Source organism: Papio anubis, chromosome 18, assembly GCF_008728515.1.
Source record: "Papio anubis isolate 15944 chromosome 18, Panubis1.0, whole genome shotgun sequence".
Taxonomy (NCBI): Eukaryota; Metazoa; Chordata; class Mammalia; order Primates; family Cercopithecidae; genus Papio; species Papio anubis.
The window spans coordinates 33,496,442-33,516,588 of NC_044993.1; the positions used below are offsets into that span (position 1 = coordinate 33,496,442).

General features: G+C 55.1%; 1 protein-coding gene across 2 annotated transcripts in view; it reads right to left on the reverse strand.

Moving 5' to 3' along the window:
• The window catches only part of GNAO1 (G protein subunit alpha o1), a 167,164-nt gene that overhangs the window by 21,280 nt on the left and 125,737 nt on the right, over positions 1-20,147 (reverse strand). For both annotated transcript variants that reach the window (XM_009196467.3, XM_003916895.5), the window contains exons 4-5: positions 7,609-7,769; positions 1,205-1,333 (exon numbers count right to left, since the gene is read on the reverse strand). In XM_009196467.3, coding sequence (XP_009194731.1) covers positions 1,205-1,333; positions 7,609-7,769 — 290 coding nt within the window. The remainder of the gene's footprint in view (positions 1-1,204; positions 1,334-7,608; positions 7,770-20,147) is intronic.

Here is a 20,147-nt window from a genome sequence, read left to right on the forward strand (position 1 = left end):
CCACCCCAATCCCCAGAGCGAGAAGCCCTGCAGCCTCCTAGATCTGGGACGCCTGCTGACACACAGCCTGCCAGAGGGGGACAGGGAAGGATCCCTGGTCCCACCGCACACAACAGAGCGACTGCAGGCAGAGATTAAGAGTGGGCTCGGAGCAAGGAATGGGTCTGGTTCTCATTCTATCCCTGGCTCCCCTAGATTCCACCTGCCCATCTGTAATGCAGGGGCGTGGGCGGATGGCCTCTGTGGCCCCTCCAGAATGCTTATTCTTAGACCCTGCCTTGCTGGGCCAGGTTGAGCTGAGATCCCCATCCTGTGCTCCCATTGGAGGAGCAGGAGAGACCAAGGAGCCTGGGAAGGCAAGGGAGGCCCCTCAGGCCTGCTCTGACCAAGGTTTTGCTTCCCAGATCTGTGGAGGCCTAGGGGTTCCTGGGCCCAGAGCCTCCGCCCCTCAGTCTGAACAGGAGTGGGCAGGAGCTGGGGACATGGGAAGCAGGGAATATTAGAATTCAGCTCTCCCTGCAGGGGGTCCCTGCCCTCCCCTTCTCTGCTGGCCTCTGTTCCCTGCAGGATGGAGCAAGGGCTCCCAGGCCTCCATGCATGCAGGTTACTGCAGGTGGGGACACAGCACTGCAGCAGGACCCGGGGAACCACTTCACCCATCAGGCCCCTGCTCTGAGGCCCAGAGACCCTGGGTTCTAGCTGCGCTCCGTGCCTGAGGAAAGTTCTGCTCTTGTTAGGCCTCAGTTTCCCACATGTACCAGGAGAAGGTGGGTCCGCTCGCTCTGCTCCTTCCAGCTCTGGGGTGACGTGGGTCCTCAGGGTCTCACAGTGGCAGCCTGGGCTTACCCAGCCCCACTCTCGGCCCCTCCCCATAAGGCGATCTTGGAAGGGCCCCCTGGTAGCCCACTTCCTCCTCCTCCTCCTCAGAAGTCACCTCAGGGACGGGCTGCCCTCCTTGTCCAAACCCTCCCTCCTCCTCAGAGCCCCACTCTGGGAATCTTCTCCAAGGAAGCCTCCCTGCGCACCGCAGCCCCTAAACTCGGCCAAAACACAGGCAGGTTCCTCTGGTATCCAGCTGACTGCCCCAACCTGTGGGGTCCCTGGGGCAGGATGATGTTTGGGCGCTGCCGACGAAATGCGCTGAGAGGCTGGGCATGTCCCCTCTTAGCCCTCACCAGGGCCTGGGGGCCTCCCTGGGCCTCACCTGAAGTGGAGGTTCTTGAATGTGAAGTGCGTTTCTACGATGCCAGTGGTTTTGACCCTGGTTCGGAGGATGTCCTGCTCGGTGGGCTGGTAGTCGGCAGCCCCAATCCGATCCAGGCTGTCCAGGTAGCTGAGGACAGCAACAAACAGGGGACCATGGACCAAACGCCTGAACATTGTTCAGGACTGGCCAGGCCACCCACCATCAGAGTCCAGTCTCAGTCAGGGCCCCTCCAGATCACTGTGGAAACGATATCACCTCCATCCCAGGCCACAGGGAGTGGGGGCGTCTGAGGAAGAGGGTCTTAGGGTCTTGGCCTCACACTCTCATTCATAGCCAAAAGGGCTACGCACGCAGCTCCTGGGACACTTAGACAAGGTCAACCTTTTATATGAGACTACCATGTTTATAATAATACTGTTTTGTCATTTCTTCATTTAAAAAATAATAATGGCCAACAGATAGGTTCTATTCTTTCCATGTGTAACCGTGTTTCATACGTAATTTCCGAGTTAAATGTACTAAAACCGGGGCTCATCAAAGGTAAGTACTTCGCCTGAGGCCATGACCCAGACCCTTGGCCCCAGAGGCCATACTTTTATTACTCTCTGGGGCTTCGGAGGCCCCCGAGCAGCTCCCTGCCGAGCAGCTCCCTGCCTTCTCCACACTTCCTTCTCACTTACCAAGGGGTCTGTGTGCCCCTTCCAATTTGACGCTCTTGGAGGCTCAGGGCGACACAGTCATACAGCGGCTGGGCCTCCCTGGGACCCAGTCTTTGGAATCAGGGCTCTCTATCCCTGCTACCTCTTGCTGTGGGAACAGACCAGGCCTTTGCACGTCACCTGCCCAGGCCTCAGGCCAAGCACTCAGAGGATGCTGCCTGCAAGGGCTTTGGGGTTCATTATGGGTTAAGTTTGAATCTAAAGCCAGGTAGGATCTGGGAAACCAGGAAGTAGGGAGCTGGGCCAGGCCTGAAGGAAGACTCAGTGATCCATGGAGCCTGCCAGGCCACCCATCCCAGCTGCCAGGGTGAACCACAAGCAGCCCACAGGGAGGAGCCCCGAGTGTCTGAACCACAGGACGATGTGGGGTCCCACGCTGCATCTGCTCCAGGGCCTGCTAGGGGCCAGCTTGCTGGCTGGACCCACAGTCACCACTGCATGAGAGATGGGTATGCTGACCAGCTCATGAATGTCCACAGGGCTGGGAAGGGCAGATGCCGTCACCAGCTAGGGTGTTCACTGATAGAACCCAGTGACAATCCTTGTGAGAATGCCGCTAAGAAAAGAAAACAAAAGGGTGGATTCCAAGGCTCAGGAAGGTAAGCTTGAAGTCACATTGAGAGAAAATGAACTTGGCAGCTGGGCGTGGTGGCTCACGCCTGTAATCCCAGCACTTTGGGAGGCCGAGGTGGGTGGATCATGAGGTCAGGATTTCGAGACCATTCTTGCCAACATGGTGAAACCCCGTTTCTACTAAAAATACAAAAATTAGCTGGGCGCCTGTAATCCTAGCTACTCAGGAGGCTGAGGCAGGAGAATCGCTTCAACCCAGGAGGCGGAGGGTGCAGTGAGCTGAGATCGTGCCACTGCATTCCAGTCTGGGTGACAGAGCAAGACTCTGTCTCGGAAAAAAAAGAAAAAAGAAAAAAAAAGAAAAATGAACTTGGCTGGGATTCCAGTCCAGTTCTGACTGGCTCCAGACCCCATGCTCTTAAATTGGACTCTATTAGTATTTTAAAAATCCAGAAAAAAAAATTTAAACAGGACTCCCGGTCTCCTCTCCTGAGCCTGACTGCCCTCCATGGAAGGGCACGATGTGGGGATGAGGGTGAGGGAGCCAAGGCTGCAGAGCAGACCTGTACGTGCCCCCAGCCCCACAGCCTCCTCACCAGCCAGTGGTATCTGGGCAGGCTCTGGTCTCAGCCAGAAGGAGCCCCTCCCAAGCCTCTGTGCCTGCCCTGCCCTGGCGCCCATGACCTCTGCTTCCAAGCTGTGAGGACGTCCCCCGCATCTGCAGCTGGACACCAGCCTGGAAGTGTCTGGTCCTGCTCTTCCTTTCCCAGCCAGGGCAAACCATCTTTAGACGGGCAACCTGGCCCTCTGGCCTCTCTGTGCTGGCCGAGCCTCATGCAAGGAGACGGCTGTGGGGTGGGGGGGTGAGGTGTGGGAGAACTGCTTAGCAACCCAGTCGGGAAGGCTGACTGCGTACCTGCTGCCCATCCCACCTACCCACTGTTCCGGGAGCTGGGGATGGGGCAGTCAACACAGCCCCACCTTCCCAGGGCCTGCGTTCCGGGGGAGTGTACATACGTGTGTGAGGTGATAAACAGGAGAGTCAGAGATACAGTACATCGGGAGGTAGTGTCAGAGAACGAATCAGGCTATTAGTGACAGGGGAGGCCTGCTGGGGGCTGCTATTTGATGCAGGGTAGTTGGGGAAGGCGTCTGGACAGGGGAGACTGAGGGGAATAAGGGAGCAAGTGGGCCTCGAGTGGCCCGGTGGAAAAACTGGCAGGTGGGGCGGCAGGAAGCACGCGTGGAAGGGCCAGGTGGTGGGTGAGGCTGGGAAAGGTGGTGGAGGTGAGGGTGGCCAGAGTCCAGCTGGGGCAAGCAGGCCCTTGAGGTCATTGTCAGAGCTTGGGCTTTTACTCTGAGTGAGACGGGAGCCCCTCGAGGGTTCTGGCCAGAAGCATGTTGACAACAGCTCTGCTGCTGTCAAAAGAGCAGGTCAGCGGGTGGGGCCTGCAGAGCTGCTGTCATCACCAGATGGCACTGGCACAATGCGGGTGGTTGTGGAGGGTGTGAGTGGTCAGAATCTGATGTACCTGCCAGAGGAGCTGCATCTGCTGGTGGCCTGGGTGGGTGATACAGGAGGATGAGCAGAGGTAGAGATACCTCCAAGTGGTGGAATGAGACACATGTAGAGGAAGGGAGGAGCACACAGAGCAGGTTCTATGGGGAGGATGGGAGCCAGGGGTCCCACGGGCTCATGTTAACTTGAGACTCATTTGATGTTCAAACAGACACTGAGTAGGCAGAAGTCAGGAGGGAGGGCTGGGCTGGCGATATGAATTCGAGAGTTGTCCCAGTGTACAAGGTGTTTAGAACGACACAGAAGAAGGTCACCAGGTACCAGTCCTCGACAGGAGGTGCTTCTGGGATGGAGCTTGAGGATGGGATACAGCAGCCCCCAGCAGACCTCCCCTGCCACCAACTGCCTGGGTGGGTGGGCAGGAGGCATCGAGGGAGTCTGGAAAGGGCAGCCCGAGAGGAGGAGGGTGCTGGGAGTGAAAGGAGGTCCCAGGTACTGGGGGACTGAACCCTGAGCCCTGAGTGGGAGGAGGCTGATGGAGCAGCCCCCAGGATAGGACTGGGCTATGAGCCATCTCAGCAGGCGGAGGAGCAAGAGCCCGATAGGAGTAGGGTCAAGAGAGAAGGCGAGGAGAAGAAACTTCGGATGCCAGCATGGACAACGCAGTGGGGAACTGGATTTGAGGAAACCCAGTGCCAACCAGGCCCCAGAGTACCTTTCACAGCCCCTGGATGGATGTGCCCAGGGTTTCTGGGACCCACCTCTAGGTGGTTATCCAGAGGGGAGAGTCAGCCCTGCTCAGAGAGGCTGGGGGGCATGAAGAGCCTGCTCAGGAGCCTGTGCCCTGGTCCCTCCCCTGTGAAGGGCTGGGCAGAGAGGTGCTTTGGTGGTTGGGGCATTAGGGTGTCAGTGGCACCCCCTGGAAGCACGTGCTGTGGCAGCCCTGTGAGGCCTCCCTCTCCTTTCCAGCACAACAAACCAACTCTGATCTGCTTTCTATACTGGGCCCAAGACTTTGTCAGAAGCTGAGGTCTAACTGCTAAGACAGGAAATGTGCCAGGCCCTTCCGGCTCTGAGCACCTGTGTGTCCCCTGCCTTTCCTGCCCTCTCCCAGAGAGGAGACACAGAAGGCCCAGCCATGGTGACAGAAGATAATAGTAACATCATCAACCTGGGAAGTGGAAAATTTGAAAGAAGGCAGAGACGAGGCTGCAGGGAGGAGAATTTCCTCAGCTTACTTGGTGGGGAGTTGACAAATACTGACTCAAGTTTCTTATTTAAAGTTATAAAGGTAAGCACCGGAAGAACTAAAAATAATCCTGTAACTAGCAAAAAGCCGGAGGTGAAGGTGGAGAGCGGTGGAAGGAAGGAAGGTGAGCTGAGCTCCCTTGATTCCAGAGTGGGTGGCCGTAAATACTATTTTGAGTCGGAGGATCAAGTTTTTCTGGATGCCACTGGGACAAATAAATGGAAGTGGGTAAAAGTGGGAGGGGCAGGGCTGGTGAGGGGAGTAGGAAGAAGATTGCTTCTCATTTTATACGCCTCTGCATTTGTTTAAAATTTTTTTTTTTTGGTAATGGATTCATGTTATAATTAGTGAAATGGGTAAAGATGTAAGTGGAGAGCAGGATTTGGTGAGCCACTAGAAGGCAGATTTGGGCCAGCTGGCCCTAAAGGCCCCTGAGGGTCTTGCTGACTCTTGGGCCTCCTGCAGGGACAGGGAGCGGGAGAAGGGAGGAGGGCAGCTGAAAGTCACTGTCTCCTGCCTGGCTCTGGTCTGTGATTTGAGCATACGGAATGGTGGACACTGAGCTTCTGGGCTCACTGCCCTGACCCCCAGGGTGTCCCTGGGAGCTCATCAGGCCCAGGGACCTAGGTAGTCATCACCTGGAACTCACAGGACTTTGGCATTTGCCCTGTGGTCAATCTAGGTGTGCAGAAATGGGAAGCCGCTCCTGGCCTTGCTCAAGCCCCTAGTCTGTTGGCTGCCATGTGGCCTGTGGAAATGTCCAGGAGTGAACACTGGCCTCAGCCATTGTCTGTTGCCACTGCGTAGATCTGGGTTTCTTAATCTTGGCACTATGGATGTCTGGGGCCATGCAACTCTTTGTTGTGGGGGCCATCCTGCACACTGTGGGATGTTTAACTGCATCTCTGGCCTCTACCTGCTAGATGCTGGGAGCACCACTCTAGCTGCCGGGAGCACCACTTTAGCTGCCGGGAGAACCACTCTAGCTGCAGCCATCAAAAATGTCCCCAGATGTTGCTGAATGTCCCCTGGAGGCAAAATGGCCCCAGCTGAGAAGACCTGGTGAAAATGGCTGGACTGGATCATGTCAGAGTCTTCCCAGCCAGTGGGGTAAAGCGCAGAGGCTCCTTGCAGAAAGTCCCCACTGAATGTATGGGTACCAGATTGCAATTGCAAAAGTGGGGTGTGTTTCCCAAAAGCCAAGGGGGCAATCCCAGTGTCTTCATGACAGAAGACATGTCCCTGACCGACACTGACCATCCCCAGGCTCTGGAGCCTCCAATCTAGGGCCAAGGGCACGGAAGCAGTGAGGATTTCCTTGGAGATGCCTAGAGTGATAAAGCTGCAGCCAATGGACCTGTGACCTGCGGTCATGGGAAGAGCCGGGAGCACCTTCTAACCAGCTCCAGCTTTTACCATTTCCCACTTCTCCATCTTCTCTTCTCTCCTCTTCTTTCTTCCTCTGTCCCCTTCCTTTCCTCCTTCCACCCTCCTGCCCTCCTGTCATCTCCCTTTTTAGTTATAACAGAGTATTAAAGTATACATTTATTATATTAATTAGACTTACATATTCCTTATTTATTATTTATTTATTTGAGACGGAGTCTCGTTCTGTCACCCAGGCTGGAGTGCAGTGGCCGGATCTCAGCTCACTGCAAGCTCCGCCTCCCGGGTTTACGCCATTCTCCTGCCTCAGCCTCCCGAGTAGCTGGGACGACAGGCACCCGCCACCTCGCCCGGCTAGTTTTTTGTATTTTTAGTAGAGACGGGGTTTCACCGTGTTAGCCAGGATGGTCTCGATCTCCTGACCTCGTGATCCACCCATCTCAGCCTCCAAAAGTACTGGGATTACAGGCTTGAGCCACCACGCCTGGCCCTTATTTTTAATTTTGAAGATAGGGGAACGGAAAACTTATTATTTTCTCTAAAATAAAACAAAACGGCACCATTTATTTTCTGCCTATATGGCTGTTGGTTTGGTTTGTATTTATGGGGTCAGGGGCTCCCCATGAAACACCAAAGCTGCTATACTTGAAAGCCGTGTTTTTGCAATGCCAGGCACTCCTCGGGACAGGCCAGTGACAAGGTCCCGGCCTCTGGGAATTTCCACTGTGTGGTTGTCTCTTGTGTCCTCTGCCTTCTCTGGCCTCCTCCTTCTCCTGGGGGGGCAGGAAGAGAGGCCCCTTCTCATTCCTTCCTGACACCCCCCACCTGTAGTAGAACATCTCCTGGCAGGCATGACCTCAGACGAGAATCCTTGCTCTGCCAATCCCCATCACCAGCCCCTTCCACTCCCGCATCACTGCCCGGCTCCAGACTGTGCGCCCGCCGGGACACTCACTATTTGGCAGAGTCGTTGAGCTGATACTCCCGGGACCGGTTGAAGCACTCTTGGATTCCTGAGTCGCCCCAGAGCCGCATCATGGCAGAAAGCAGCTCTGCAGAGAAGGGCTCGGTGTCTTCCATCCGACTCACCACGTCGCACACCATCTTGGCGTCAGCCTGTGAGGAGAGGTGGATGGTGGGCTTTGAGACTTCGGTGGGGACAGAAGACCCCTGCCAGCCAAGGGCTCTCCCCTGTCTGGGACTGTGATGAGGGCCCAGCCAGGGTGGCAGTACCGCAGCTCAGCTCACAGCCTGCTCTGGGCAGGGCCACGACCTGAGCATGCACAGTCGGGGTTCATGGGGCCTGTGGGGCCTTCTACCACATGGACATCCTAAAGCAAGAGCTCCAAGCCACAGCCCATGGGGCCCCAGAGTTTTCCGGGGCAGGAAGGGAGAGTGGGCTGGGCTCTGTTCTCCACCCTCCAACTCAAGCAGCAGCTCTGCTTTCATCCTGAAAACACAGTTATTTTGTTTGGGGGAGAAAAAAAAATCAATGTTCTTTGCTGAGTTGTAATTTTCTACACTTCTTACGCAGGCTGGAATGGAGTCCTTAGAACTGGGCTATGTGGAGGAGCAGGTGTTTCGGTGGAGAATTCTGGTTAGCTGAGGGATGGGCCACAGGGGGGCTGTGCTTCAGGACTGGGGGAGGGGAGGGGCTGGTTGCCAAGTGAGTGCAGATGGCAAAAATATCTCATGCCAACATTAAATCTCAAGAACTTTGGTCCTTGGATTGCTCAAAGTCAAAGGCCATTTTATTAATTTTTCTTGATTTGTTTGTGACCTGGGGCCTACCTTTCTCTGGGGGCAGGGGAAGCCCCTAGGTCAGGTGAAACATGGGAATGGGAAAGGACAGGTAATGAGCTTGGAGCGCTCTCCTCCTCTGCCTCCTCCCTTCCTCCTTGTCTGAGTGGGTGTAACTGAATTTGCTTAAGGTGCACAAGTGTAGGCTGAGCCTTCTTGAAATTACAGAAAAAGTACTGCATAATTAACAGGATTCTTCCCCTTCCCCTCATCCTGGATATCAAAGTAGGGTCACCTGTTTTCAAAGACTACAATCACATGCATGTAACATCACAACCAGGAGTGTGGTGGTCTTTGAAGACAAGAAGGCTCCTGGAGACATCCCAGGACTGCACTGTCACCGCCACCTTGCACACGGGAGTAGTAATTAGTGTACAAAGGATTTGGTGGATACACTCTGTCCTCAGAACCTCCCCCACCTCAGGAGCGAGTGGCAGGAGCTGTGTCATTGGGCCTTTCACCCCTCCTCTGCCCACACCTGTTGTCCTGCGCCTCTTCAGCTCCTCCTGCTAAAGGCACTGTATATTTCCTGTCTGCTTGATGTTGAGTATGGCACAGGACTCGCCACGGTCCACAGAATGGTGCAGGAGTGGCACTGTGCCAGCTCCTTGAGAGGCCATGTTTCTGCTGGTCCTCATGGGCCCTGCCATTGCCATGAATATGCCCAGCCTCTGTCATTCATCCTGGGAAGAGGACCTGGGGAGCTGGTGTCCTGGGGGTGGGATACGGGACAGAGTGGAGCCTGCCCTGGGTCTCTGATCTGCAGCAGAACTACGTGGTTGGGTTTAGGAGAGGCTTGTTAGACGGCATTGCTGTGGCACAGCTAATACAGTATTACCATCCCCACTTCACAGTGGGGAAATTGAGGGCCACAGAGAGGAAGACACTCACTTCACAACCTGATGGTGAGTGGCAGGGCTGGGACTCAAGATGAGGTGCCTTTGGACTCCAGGCCCACCCTCTGTGATCAGACTCCCCTGTGCCGAGAGCACCCTGGATGGCCGACAGTGCCTGGTAGAGGGGTCTAGACCACAGCTGAACTGGCCTCGCCCAGGAAGATCTGCGCTCCGTCTGAGGCAGCCACAGCCTTTAGTGTCCAACTCGGAGTAGGTGAGAGCAGAGCAGGTGCTGCCCGGGCCACCCTCCTGCCTCTGCCCATGGAGCTCACTGCCTCGGGTGTAGAGCTGGCTGCACAGTTTGGGAGTCAGTGCCCAGGACAGACAGGAATGGGCAAATACCCCGGCTTCCTCGCCCTCCCAGGGAGGCAATTCTGAGACAAGCTACACAGTCAGACAGGATCCCACAGGATGGAGCCCCAGCTGCCAACGTGGCAGGCCACCCGTCAGTTCCCCTTCATGGCTTCCCTCCCTTCCTGTGTGGCTTCCCCACTGCCTCGGTGCTTCCTGAAATGACCTCCCAAATAAACTCCTTGTCTCACCCAAATCCTTGTCTCAGGGAAGCTTCTAGAGGAACCTAAACCTCTAGACGCTGTCTTGAGGACAGCAAACCCCTGTCTCAGCCCCGGCACCAGACATACCCTGTCTTCTTGCTCTTCACATGTCTCTGTGGCTGACAGGACTTTGCTCAGACCACTCTCCTAACCAAAGTGCAAGCTGACCACCACCCGAGTGGCCCTCTGTCCCTGGCTGAATCCTAGCAGGCCCTGAGAACATCCCTGCCTAGTGACCACTGCCTGCCCGGGGCACCATGCTTCAGGGTGTGCACCAGCTGAGTGGCACTGCGAGATGTCCCAGCAACAGGGAGAGGCATGGCTGGGAGCACAGGGCTGGGCCAGGAGTGTGCTGGACCCTGAGTCCTGTGGAGCCCAGGCCAGCTTCCAGTCCATGCCAGGCCCTGGGAACCAGGTGTTAGATGCCAAGGCAAGGAAGAGGGTCGATGAGTGGAGGAGGTGGCTGGTGGGCATGTGACCATGCTGGGCCACCTGTAGTCTTTCCCTGGGATTTTTCAAAGGGGGAAGCTTAGGAGGATGTGGCCCCACAGCCACTAGTATCACTGAGACCAGTGTCCCCCAACTCATGAAGAAGCCTCTCAGAATAAAGCTACCAGAAAGAAGCAGGGAAGTGTCATGGTATTTAGGTCCCCAAGGCTGGATCCCCTTACCCTTCATGTGACCTGGCCTGTGAGCCCCGTCCCGTTGGTTTCTGCCACTCACACTCACAGAGACCCTGACTACTACCAGGCCCGAGACAAGATGCTCAGCACTGGAGGAGGTGGAGGCAGGGAGCTGGGGGCCCTCCTCCAGCTGCCTTACCCCTGCTTTCAGCCTGCATGAGTCCTGGGGCCAAGTAGAGAGACTGAGACCCCACTGGGGTCTGGGAGTGGCATACACCAGGCCGACCATCTCCCCAATTTCACGGGCTCTCCAGAATTGGGATATTTTATTCATGTGTGCATTATTACTATTAATTTGAGACAGAGTTTTGCTCTTGTTGCCCAGGCTGGAGTGCAGTGGCATGATCTTAGCTCACTGCAACCTCCGCCTCCGGGGTTCAAGAGATTCTCCTGGCTTAGCCTCCCAAGTAACTGGAATTACAGGCATGTGCCACCATGCCCAGCTAATTTTGTATTTTTAGTAGAGACGGGGTTTCTTCATGTTGGTCAGGCTGGTCTCGAACTCCTGACCTCAGGTGATCCACTCACCTTGGCCTCCCAAAGTGTTAGGATTACAGGCATGCACCACAGCGCCCGGCTGCATGCAGTATTATTATTAGACAATTATTCTGCCGCAAACCCCTTCAACTCCCAACCCTCTGATTGGGCCAGAGGAGACAGACTGATTGCCCAGCCCATGGCACATGGCTCTAGAAGTGAGTGGGAGGTACTGAAAGTCTGCAGGCATCCTTGGGGATGGGAGAGACACAAAGAAAATGAGGTCAGCATCTGGAAGTTTTGTGGCCAACAAAAGGTCTATACAAAAGAAGTGTGAGGCCAAAGCTCATCCAGAATTGAGCTGTCCAGCTAAGGTGCCATTTACATGTCAGAGCCTGTCCACTGCAGAAGGGCGGTGAGAAAGTTCTGGCAGCTGTGCCCCCTCCCATTGCCTGTCCTAGGAAGGAAGCTACAATGGTGCAGAGGCTGGAAGGCCAAGTCCCCATGCTGACCTGACCCAGCTCCCAAGGGTCAGTATCCCCAACACCCCAGTCCTTGGGGTCTGACTTTGCCCTCACCGGGCATGAAGGTTGTCCGAGCCCCCCTGGCAGCAGTGACCTGGAAAGCCAGCCCTGGGGCCTGGGCTTTGGGTGCCCCAGGCAGGCAGGGATGACTCAGGGCAGCAACAGGTGGGTGAGCAGGGGCGGCAGCGATCCTGCTCCTCGCGCCTGGCTGACCTCGGGCAATCTCGGGGTACTTTCCCATCTGAGGAATGCGGGTGGTGGACCTGGCAAGAGTTTTCCAAACTTCCTTCTTTGGGCCCCACCTTCACGGTTTCTGCAGATCTGTGGAGCACCTGAGTCAGAACAAGTCAGGACCCGAGAGCAGGGTAGGGGACGCCTATGAGGCAAGACCTTCCCTGGACCTGAGGATCACATGCTAACGTGGGGACCCTGGAGCCACAACAGGCTTTGCAGGAGGACACTCAAGAGGGTGCAATTTACAAACCGAGGCCACAAAGCTACTGTGCTTCCACGTTTGAGCTTCCATGTGTGGCCTGGAATTTAATGGGTCCCACTGCAGTAGGATGCATTCCACAGCTTGGGGACATCTGGGATAGGTTATTTCCTGGGATTCTCCAGCAGACAGCCCAGGGGTCTAGGCCTTGGGGGCTGGGAGGGGTCCTGTGCTGGCAGCAACACCCCCTGGGCCCCCGCCCCTCCTGCTCTCTCCTGTCTTTCACATTGGCTCAACCCCTCAAACTCAAAGACCAGGAGACCTGCTTGATTTCACTGCACCTTCCTATGCCCAGTGTCCTGCAGTTCCTCTTTCAAATCTGCTTTCAGCTGTCTGCTCCTCCCCATCTCCTCCCCTACTTCTGAGTCCAGGCCTCCATGGTTCCCTCCCAAGGCCTCCCCGCCTTGGTCCTTCTCCTCTTCAGCCTGTTCCCCACACAGCAGGAGACCATTAGTTTCCTCTTAATGTCGATTCTCTCCTCCTTTACAAAAAGAATCCAGAAATTTTTAGTTGGGCACACTGATATCCAACTAGAAGGCTGATTTTTTTTTTTTTTTTTGCTTACAGCTAGTTGTGACCATGTGACAAATTCTGCACAATGACAGGTAAGCTGAAGTGAAGTAAGGCCTCAGGAAAGGTTGTTTTAAAGGTAAGGGGCACCCTTTTTCTCTCATTCCCTCTTTCCTAATGCTTGGAACTTGGATGTGATGGCTGAAGCTCTAGCAGACAAATGGGATCATGAAGACAAGGTCAACACCCTAGGGATAGTGGAATAGTGATCCAAAAGCAGCCTAGGTCAAGGACCAGACTCCACACTATCTGAAGTCATCCTCACACTATCTTCAGTGTGTATTTTCTTAATACTTAAATTCAACTTCTGTCTTATTTAAGGCATAATTTCCAGAGTCTCCGGTATTCAGTTAAACTTAATCCTAATGGGTATAGCTCTTCCTCTCAACAGCTGCCCATCATTCCTGCATTCCAGACTCCTTGGGGCCTACAAAGCCCCTGCCTGCGTCTCTGTCCTGACATCCTCCCACTTTCCCCCTCTCATGGGGCTCCAGTCACACAGCCTTACTCCTGTTCCCCAAATAAGCTGGCAATCCTACCTTAAGGTGCTCCATCTGCCCAGATCACTCTGGTCTCCGTCCCACCCTATCTCCAATGTCACCTCCTCAGGGAAGCCCACCTCCCTGCTCCCACAGCGCACAGCACACACCGCGGTACAGCTGGTGCTGTATGTGCCTGGCACTCAGGGCAGGGACCGTTTCCTGACTTCTTACGGTACCTGGGCCTCACACAGCGCCTGGTAGAGAGCTGGTGCTTAGCCACGTTTGCAGGATGTATGGATCCTTGGCATTTTAATATGAGGCTTGGCCCAGTTTCTCACTCAGTCCTATCTATCCTCCAGCTCTTGTCAGTTTGTATCTCATTTAGTGATTACGGCAGGTGGGTATCCTGCTTAGGTGAGGCAGCTTGCTAAAGATCACACCGTCAGTAAGGAGAGCCTGGACTCAAAGTCAGCCTCCTCTATGTGCCACAGCCAGCAGCTCTGGACTTGACATCTCAGACAAGACCTGGCCACCTGAGGCCCGAGCTGAGAACTAACTGGCACCTAACCTAGCCCCCAGGCAGAGGGGAGGGAGATGCATAGGACGGAAGGGCCAGGCCTGAGGGGAAGGAGGGGCTTTGCCAGCACAAAGGAGGGTGGTGGGCTTCACAAGCAATTACTAGAGCCAGGGGAGGCCCTGCTCCTTTGTCTGCCTGCTTTCAGGGGTCTGGGGGATGGGGCTCACACTGAGCCTGAATTTCCTATCCAAGGCTCCTCCTGGGCCTATGGGGTGTGTGTGGGGGGTATTTTCTAGCACCGTTCTCTCTGCTACGGCCCCACCACACTGCTGTTTCTTGCTGATCAGAGCATGCCTGGGTGCCCAGGCCATATGACACATGACAAAACACACGCATGTCCTCTGGGCAGACTCACCAGGTGCTGTAGTCTGATTGTTTACGTCCCCCTAAGATTCTTATGCCGAAATCCTAACCCCCAAGATGCTGGCATTTGGAGATGGGGTTGTTGGGAGGTGATTAGGTCTTAAAGGTGGAGCTCTCATGAAGGGGGTCACTGCCCTTATAAGAGAGGCCCCAGAGACCCACACCCCTTCCACCACATGAGGACACAGCAAGAAGGGGCCGTCCACAAGAAAGTAGCCCCCACCTGACACTGATCTGCCAGCACCTTCATCCTGAACTTCCCAGCTTCCAGAATTGTGAGAAATAAATTTCTGTTATTTATAAGCCACCCAGCATATGGTATTCTGCTATAGTAGCCTGAATGGATGAAGATACCAGGTCCAGCCTGTGAGCGTTTACACAGGGCAGACTGCTAGAGCTGACTTCTTTAGAAAACTCACTGTGTGCTCCCGCCCAGGCAGTGCTGCAGGAGAGATGGCAATGACCGCTTCCAGGTGGCAGTGAAGGCCTGCCCGCTCCTCTCTGCCCAGCCCTGCTCTGCTGGGCAGCTGCCCTCTCTGCCTCTGTGGCTTTTTTCTCTTGTTTTCTGGCAGAAGAGCCCTAGTTCCCAGAAGGGAAGCACCCTTCTCCAACCCAGTCTGAGCGGTTTGCGTTGAGCTGGATCTCCCCTGATTCTAGGGGCGGACACATGCTCTAGGCTTGGACAACCCATCTCACTGGCCTGTGAACAGTCTGGCTTAGGCAAAGAATCCCTATTTGTCAAATTAGACTAACAATCAGTCTCCAGTACCAGCTAGCTCCAGGACACTTGCAGCAGCTAGCAGGAAAGGGAGGCTCTCAAAGGGAGGGCCCCTCTGAGTGTGCAGCCATCACTGAGGAAAGCAGAGCTGAGAGGGAGGCACCTGAGTCATGATAACATGTCAATGCCTGGATCCAGCTGTGCCTGCAGCCACAGAGACCTCTGGGCTTTCTAGTGACTTGAGTCGATCAATCCCCTGCTTTGAAAAATCCAGTGGAGGATATGTTGTTTGTTTGTTTGGTTTATTTTTGCACTTGTACCCCACATAGTCCTATTACGCTCCCTAATCTGCCAAGGCTAATGTGGGGCCTACCTCCTGCAGAAAGACCCCTCCCATTCCTGCAGCACCACTGGCTTTCCTGGCATCTGAATCCGATCCTCTCTTACTATCTGGCCACACCCCATGCACAGTGCCCACATGCCGTGTGCTGTTTCCTGTGTGGGCGGCCCCTCTCTCTCCCATGGGATTGGCAAGGCACTAGCTGTGTTGTGAGCACTGGCCACGTGCTGCACACTAAAGGCAGTCTGGGGGATTCAGTAGCAGGCAGTCCTGTAAGGAGTTCATGGCTATGCGTGTCTGCCTGAGGCATGAAGCAGTGGGCCCCCCTTCCCACCACTGTCCCCATGGGTCTGAGGCCCAGCTACAGAGACGAGGGGAGGGGCTCTCTGTTGTGTGTGAGGAAAAACCTGACTGCGTTTCCTCAGATGTGCAGGTGCAGGTGGGATGGGTTTTGCAGTCATTAAGGGCCCAGAATGCCCCCACCTCATCATTCCGCGCCTGCTGGAATCCACCATGGAATCCAACATCTGACTCTCCTGCCACCCCACACCCTTCGAGGAACCTCCTCTGCTCACTCCCTCCTTGGACTTTTAGTCTTGCTCCACGCAGCCTTCTGGGGGCTTCAGACTGCAAATTCAGGAGCTACCCAGACCTGAGCTCCAGCTTTAGCTTCCAGCTTGGGCAAGGGGTATCACCTTTCTGAGGCTCAGTGTTCTCACCTGCAAAATGGGGATGACAGCACCATCATTTTCTTTGCAAGACTGTTGTGTGAACAAACGGAGGGAAGTGAGCACAGGGATGGCCCTGAGGGGTGGGCTGCGCTGATGGCCACCCAGTGGATGAGTATACATGGCTCCACCTCATGGGCTGCCCAGGGCTGCCACATAGAGATAAGAGCAACCTGCCCACCCTCATGATGATCGGCGGCATGGGAGGAGGATGGGACTCTTCTTTAGGGCATGGCTGGGGCTGTGCATTTGAGTGTTAATAGTAAGCGAGATGCCATTCTTACGGGTTTAGGATCAGGAGGCCAGGGCAGGTTGTCATTTCTCATGGCCACCTACTGGACTCTTTTCCACATCAATGATTTAAAGACAGCAAGAACATATTTTTTTCATAGTAACCAGTACAATCTTTCCGGTTAAATGATATCTCATTCTTAATGCTGACAAATAAATGGCTCGAAGCTGCCACGGTGGAGGTGAGGCATTCTGGGGGAACCTCGAGGCTCTGGAGAACCCCCTATGTAAACTTTGCACTACACCTGTGAGCAGCTGGAGAAAGGGGTGGGCAGGGAGAGGAAGAGGCCTGTGGAGACAGGGCCCAGGGAACATTCCAGCATTGAGAGGGGGTGGGCAACTTGGTACAGGTGTCCCCCAGAAGTGGGTTGCTTTGGGCTGCTGCTGGGGAGCAGGATGCCCGGGAGGTGGTGGGGTAGTGACGCTCCGGAACTGGCAGTACACAGGGGGTCCCTTATCCTGGCACACAGGCCCTGTGTCCTGCCACGAGGACATGTGCTGCCGGCAGCTGGTCACAAGTGTGCTGGGGAAGCAGTATCCCGGTGACAATCAGTATAACAGCCCATGGTGCCCAGCAGGAAGGGGTGCTGCTTCCAGAAAGCTCTCTCCAGTCAGCCAGCTGGTCCCCAGAGATAGAACCCATGCTCCGAGGAGGGGTGTAGGCTCCCAGAGCCCAGTCAGGGCCCTGAACCCTGTGCACCCAGCTCCTACCCACCAGGACATAGACAGTCCCCCTGCACCAGCTTCTCCTGCCATAGCACCTCCTTCCCTGCTTCTCAGAGATGTAGCAGATGCCTGTCTGTCCTGTGCCACACCCCAGGGGTGGTGATGGTGACCAAGAGAACCTTAGCGACAAGGATAGAAGACCACATTCTCCACTCACACGTCAGATACTGCAGTGACTTGGAAAAGCCCAGGTATATTCTTTGTGTGAAACCGGGATGGCAAACTGCACTTCTAACAGTTGAGTCTTCAAAACCCTTCCTTTCTCTTCATGGCAATGTAAGCTTTTCAGCAAATATCAGTGGCAAAGAGGCTTGGAGCTAAAGCCTAATAAAAGGCCTCTTCTCTCTCAAGGGATGAGGTACCAAGGATATGATGGGGAAATGAACAGGGATTTTAATTGTGTGACCCAAGTTCAAATCCTGGCTTCTGCATCTTTTTAACCCTGTGACCTTGGACAGAACACTTAACCTCTGAGCCTCTGTTCTCTCACTACTTCCCACTGCACAGGGCTGTTTGTGCAGATAAAACGGGCTGAGGATGTGACACAGCTTTGCAACATGAAAGAAGCCTGCAAATGTTAGTTATTATAAGCAAAGATGAAATGTCTCAGACACAAACAACAAGCTGACACAAAATAAGCCTGCTTTGTACAAGACTTTCTAGGCAAGCATGATAATCTTGATAACAATAATCATAGTAATTATTATAATAACCCCTTCCATTTGAGGAGCTGCTTTGGATCACTCAGAGCTTTCCTCCATCTCTAATCTTTTAGGCCAAGTGAAGTGTGAGTCTGCAGACATGCACTCGCGCGCACACACCCCCCCACACACACAAACCCAGTCCTCCAGTTGCACGGAAAAGCCTCCATCTGGCCCCACCCTGCCCCATGTACTGTAGTTGTCCCTGTACCCACCAGGGGGCAGGAGTGCACAGGCCAATGGGAGAGGGAGCGGTGAGCTAGACCCGCCCAGCCAGAGACCAGGTATTGCAGGGCCGGGCCCGGCGGCCATCGCTGCCTTCCTTGGGCTGCCGACTTGCTCTTCAATGGGAAGGGGCAGAGAGACCCCAGCCACTGGGGGCCCAGCCTGGGCACTGCAATTCCAGCTGGCAGAGAATTCTGGGTACTTAGTAACTAGCGATCCCACCCAGGCCTGCACATCTGAGGAAATACCATCACATTCTCTCCGTTCTCTCCCGCACAGGAGAGAGCCCCCTGCCCCTCCCTCTCTGCAGCTGGGTCTCAGAACAGTGGGGAGCACTCCCTTCCGGGGCGGGGGCCTGCTTTCCTGGTCCTGGGCTGGCAGATGCCTTTCTGCCTGTGACTCTCAGTGGAAGTGGTACCAAATCGCCACCCCAGGGGCACGTTAGACATTTGTGACGAGTCTTTGGTAGTGGCAACAACTGGGGTGCTGCAGGCATTTGGCGGCTGTGGCTCTTTCCTCACTTGGGCTTAGGAGTCTGAGCAAGGCCTGGACCTACAGAACGTCGTCAGCTCACAGGGTCTCTCGAGGAGGAAGGGGACCTCATGGACCCACCATTGCTTTAGGGAAGGGAACCTTCCTGGTTCCCCAAAAAGATCCTGCAGCAGAACCAAGGGTTCAGTACCATCTCTAATCTTGCTTTCCTTTTACAGTTAGGATGATGATCCTCCCACTCTCTTCTTTCAAATCCATCCATCACCCCGTCTCCCGCCAGCCAGCCACACATCTGCACCACCTACCCAGGATACCTACCTATCAAACCTTGTGCACCTACCCATCCATACATCATCTACCCATCAGCCACCCTAGTTCATCCATCCACTCACATCCCTCCCAATCCACCACCATCCCCTCCACTCTTCCCTGGCATCTATCTATCCCTTAGTTACTCATCCACTCCTGTTTGATCCAACTCGCCTCCCACCCAGTCATTTTCTCCTTGATCTACTCATCCATTCACCCATCTACTATGTATCCATTTACACCTGCTAGGTGGCAGACACTCAGTGGGGTCTGGGCCTTAAGGACTTTCACATTCAACATAAAGGGAATCTCCCCAGCCCAGTAGTTGGTGCCTTGAACACAACGGGGTGGAGGGAAAGCAGCCGCTGTGGCTTTCCCTGCCTCTGTCCCGTGGTCCCCTCGGTGTCAGGGGTCCGTGGCTATGTTAAGGAAGGCTTTCCTGAAGTCTCCACCTGCGTTGAGAAAGCAGTTCAAACCTTCTGGGTTCCCCAGGATTTGTCCTAAGCCCTTCTGAGAACCTTCCCTGCCTGGACCCAGGCTGCCTCCTGTGGAGGTAAAGAAGGCTTGGGTTTTTTGATCCTCACTTTCTTTCCTTTTCAGCCTCAGAACTCAGGGATCTTCCAATGACTGAGAAGCAGGTTTTTCCTAGACAGAAGCTGCTTACTATGTTCCTTCCAGAACCAGGGGCCAGGGGGTGGGAAGGCAACTGTGGCCCAAGTCCTCTGAGGCCCTGTCACTGGTTCCCGCACACCTGAAAGTTTTCACCCAGAAACCACTTATCAGCAGCTGGTGCAGTTTCCCATTCCTGGCCCTGGGCGCAGTTAAGCAGGAGCCATAGACCTAGGAATCTTCCTTCCCCACAGATCGGAGGACATCTCCGTGTGAAGCCCAGGGCTGAGTGCTGGCAACAGAACTGCCAGGCCTGGACCCTGCCGTGCCCATGCCTGCAGTCTAGTAGGGACATCAGACCCATCAGCGCCAGCTGGGGAGGGGGGAGGCCACCCCAAGGAGGCAGGGGCTGGGCCTCAGGAGGAACAGCTTTGTGGATGGTGGCATGACGGGCTGTGTCTGGGACACATGGGTCTTTCCGGGGGCTCCTCGAGAGGTGAGGAGGGAATTAAAGAGAGGTGAGGTGAGACTCAGGCAACACTGAGGGCCTTGATGGGCAACAGTGGGTCCTGGAGGCACCAGATGCCCTGGCAGCCATCAGCAGGGCCTGAGGACAGCAGTGGGGTCATGCAGCCCTAGAACGTTAAACTTAGGACAGCCACCCTGTGGGCACGCAGATGGCTCAGGGGCTCGAGCACAGACAGCCTCTTGGCCAGGTTGCTGGTCATGCCTATGAGGGGGTGCCCTGCCCCTGGTGGGCCAGCCAGTGTCCATCCTGGGGCAGCCCTGGTGGGGGGAAAACACTTCCTCATAGAGCCTGGCAGAGGAAACGCCAGGCCTTTCATGTGTTGGGGCCTGGGACATTCACGTTTTCTGTGTGGCCTGGGCTTCTGGCCTCTTCCTGCAGGAGCAGGGGGGTTGTCAGTCCTGCCAGCA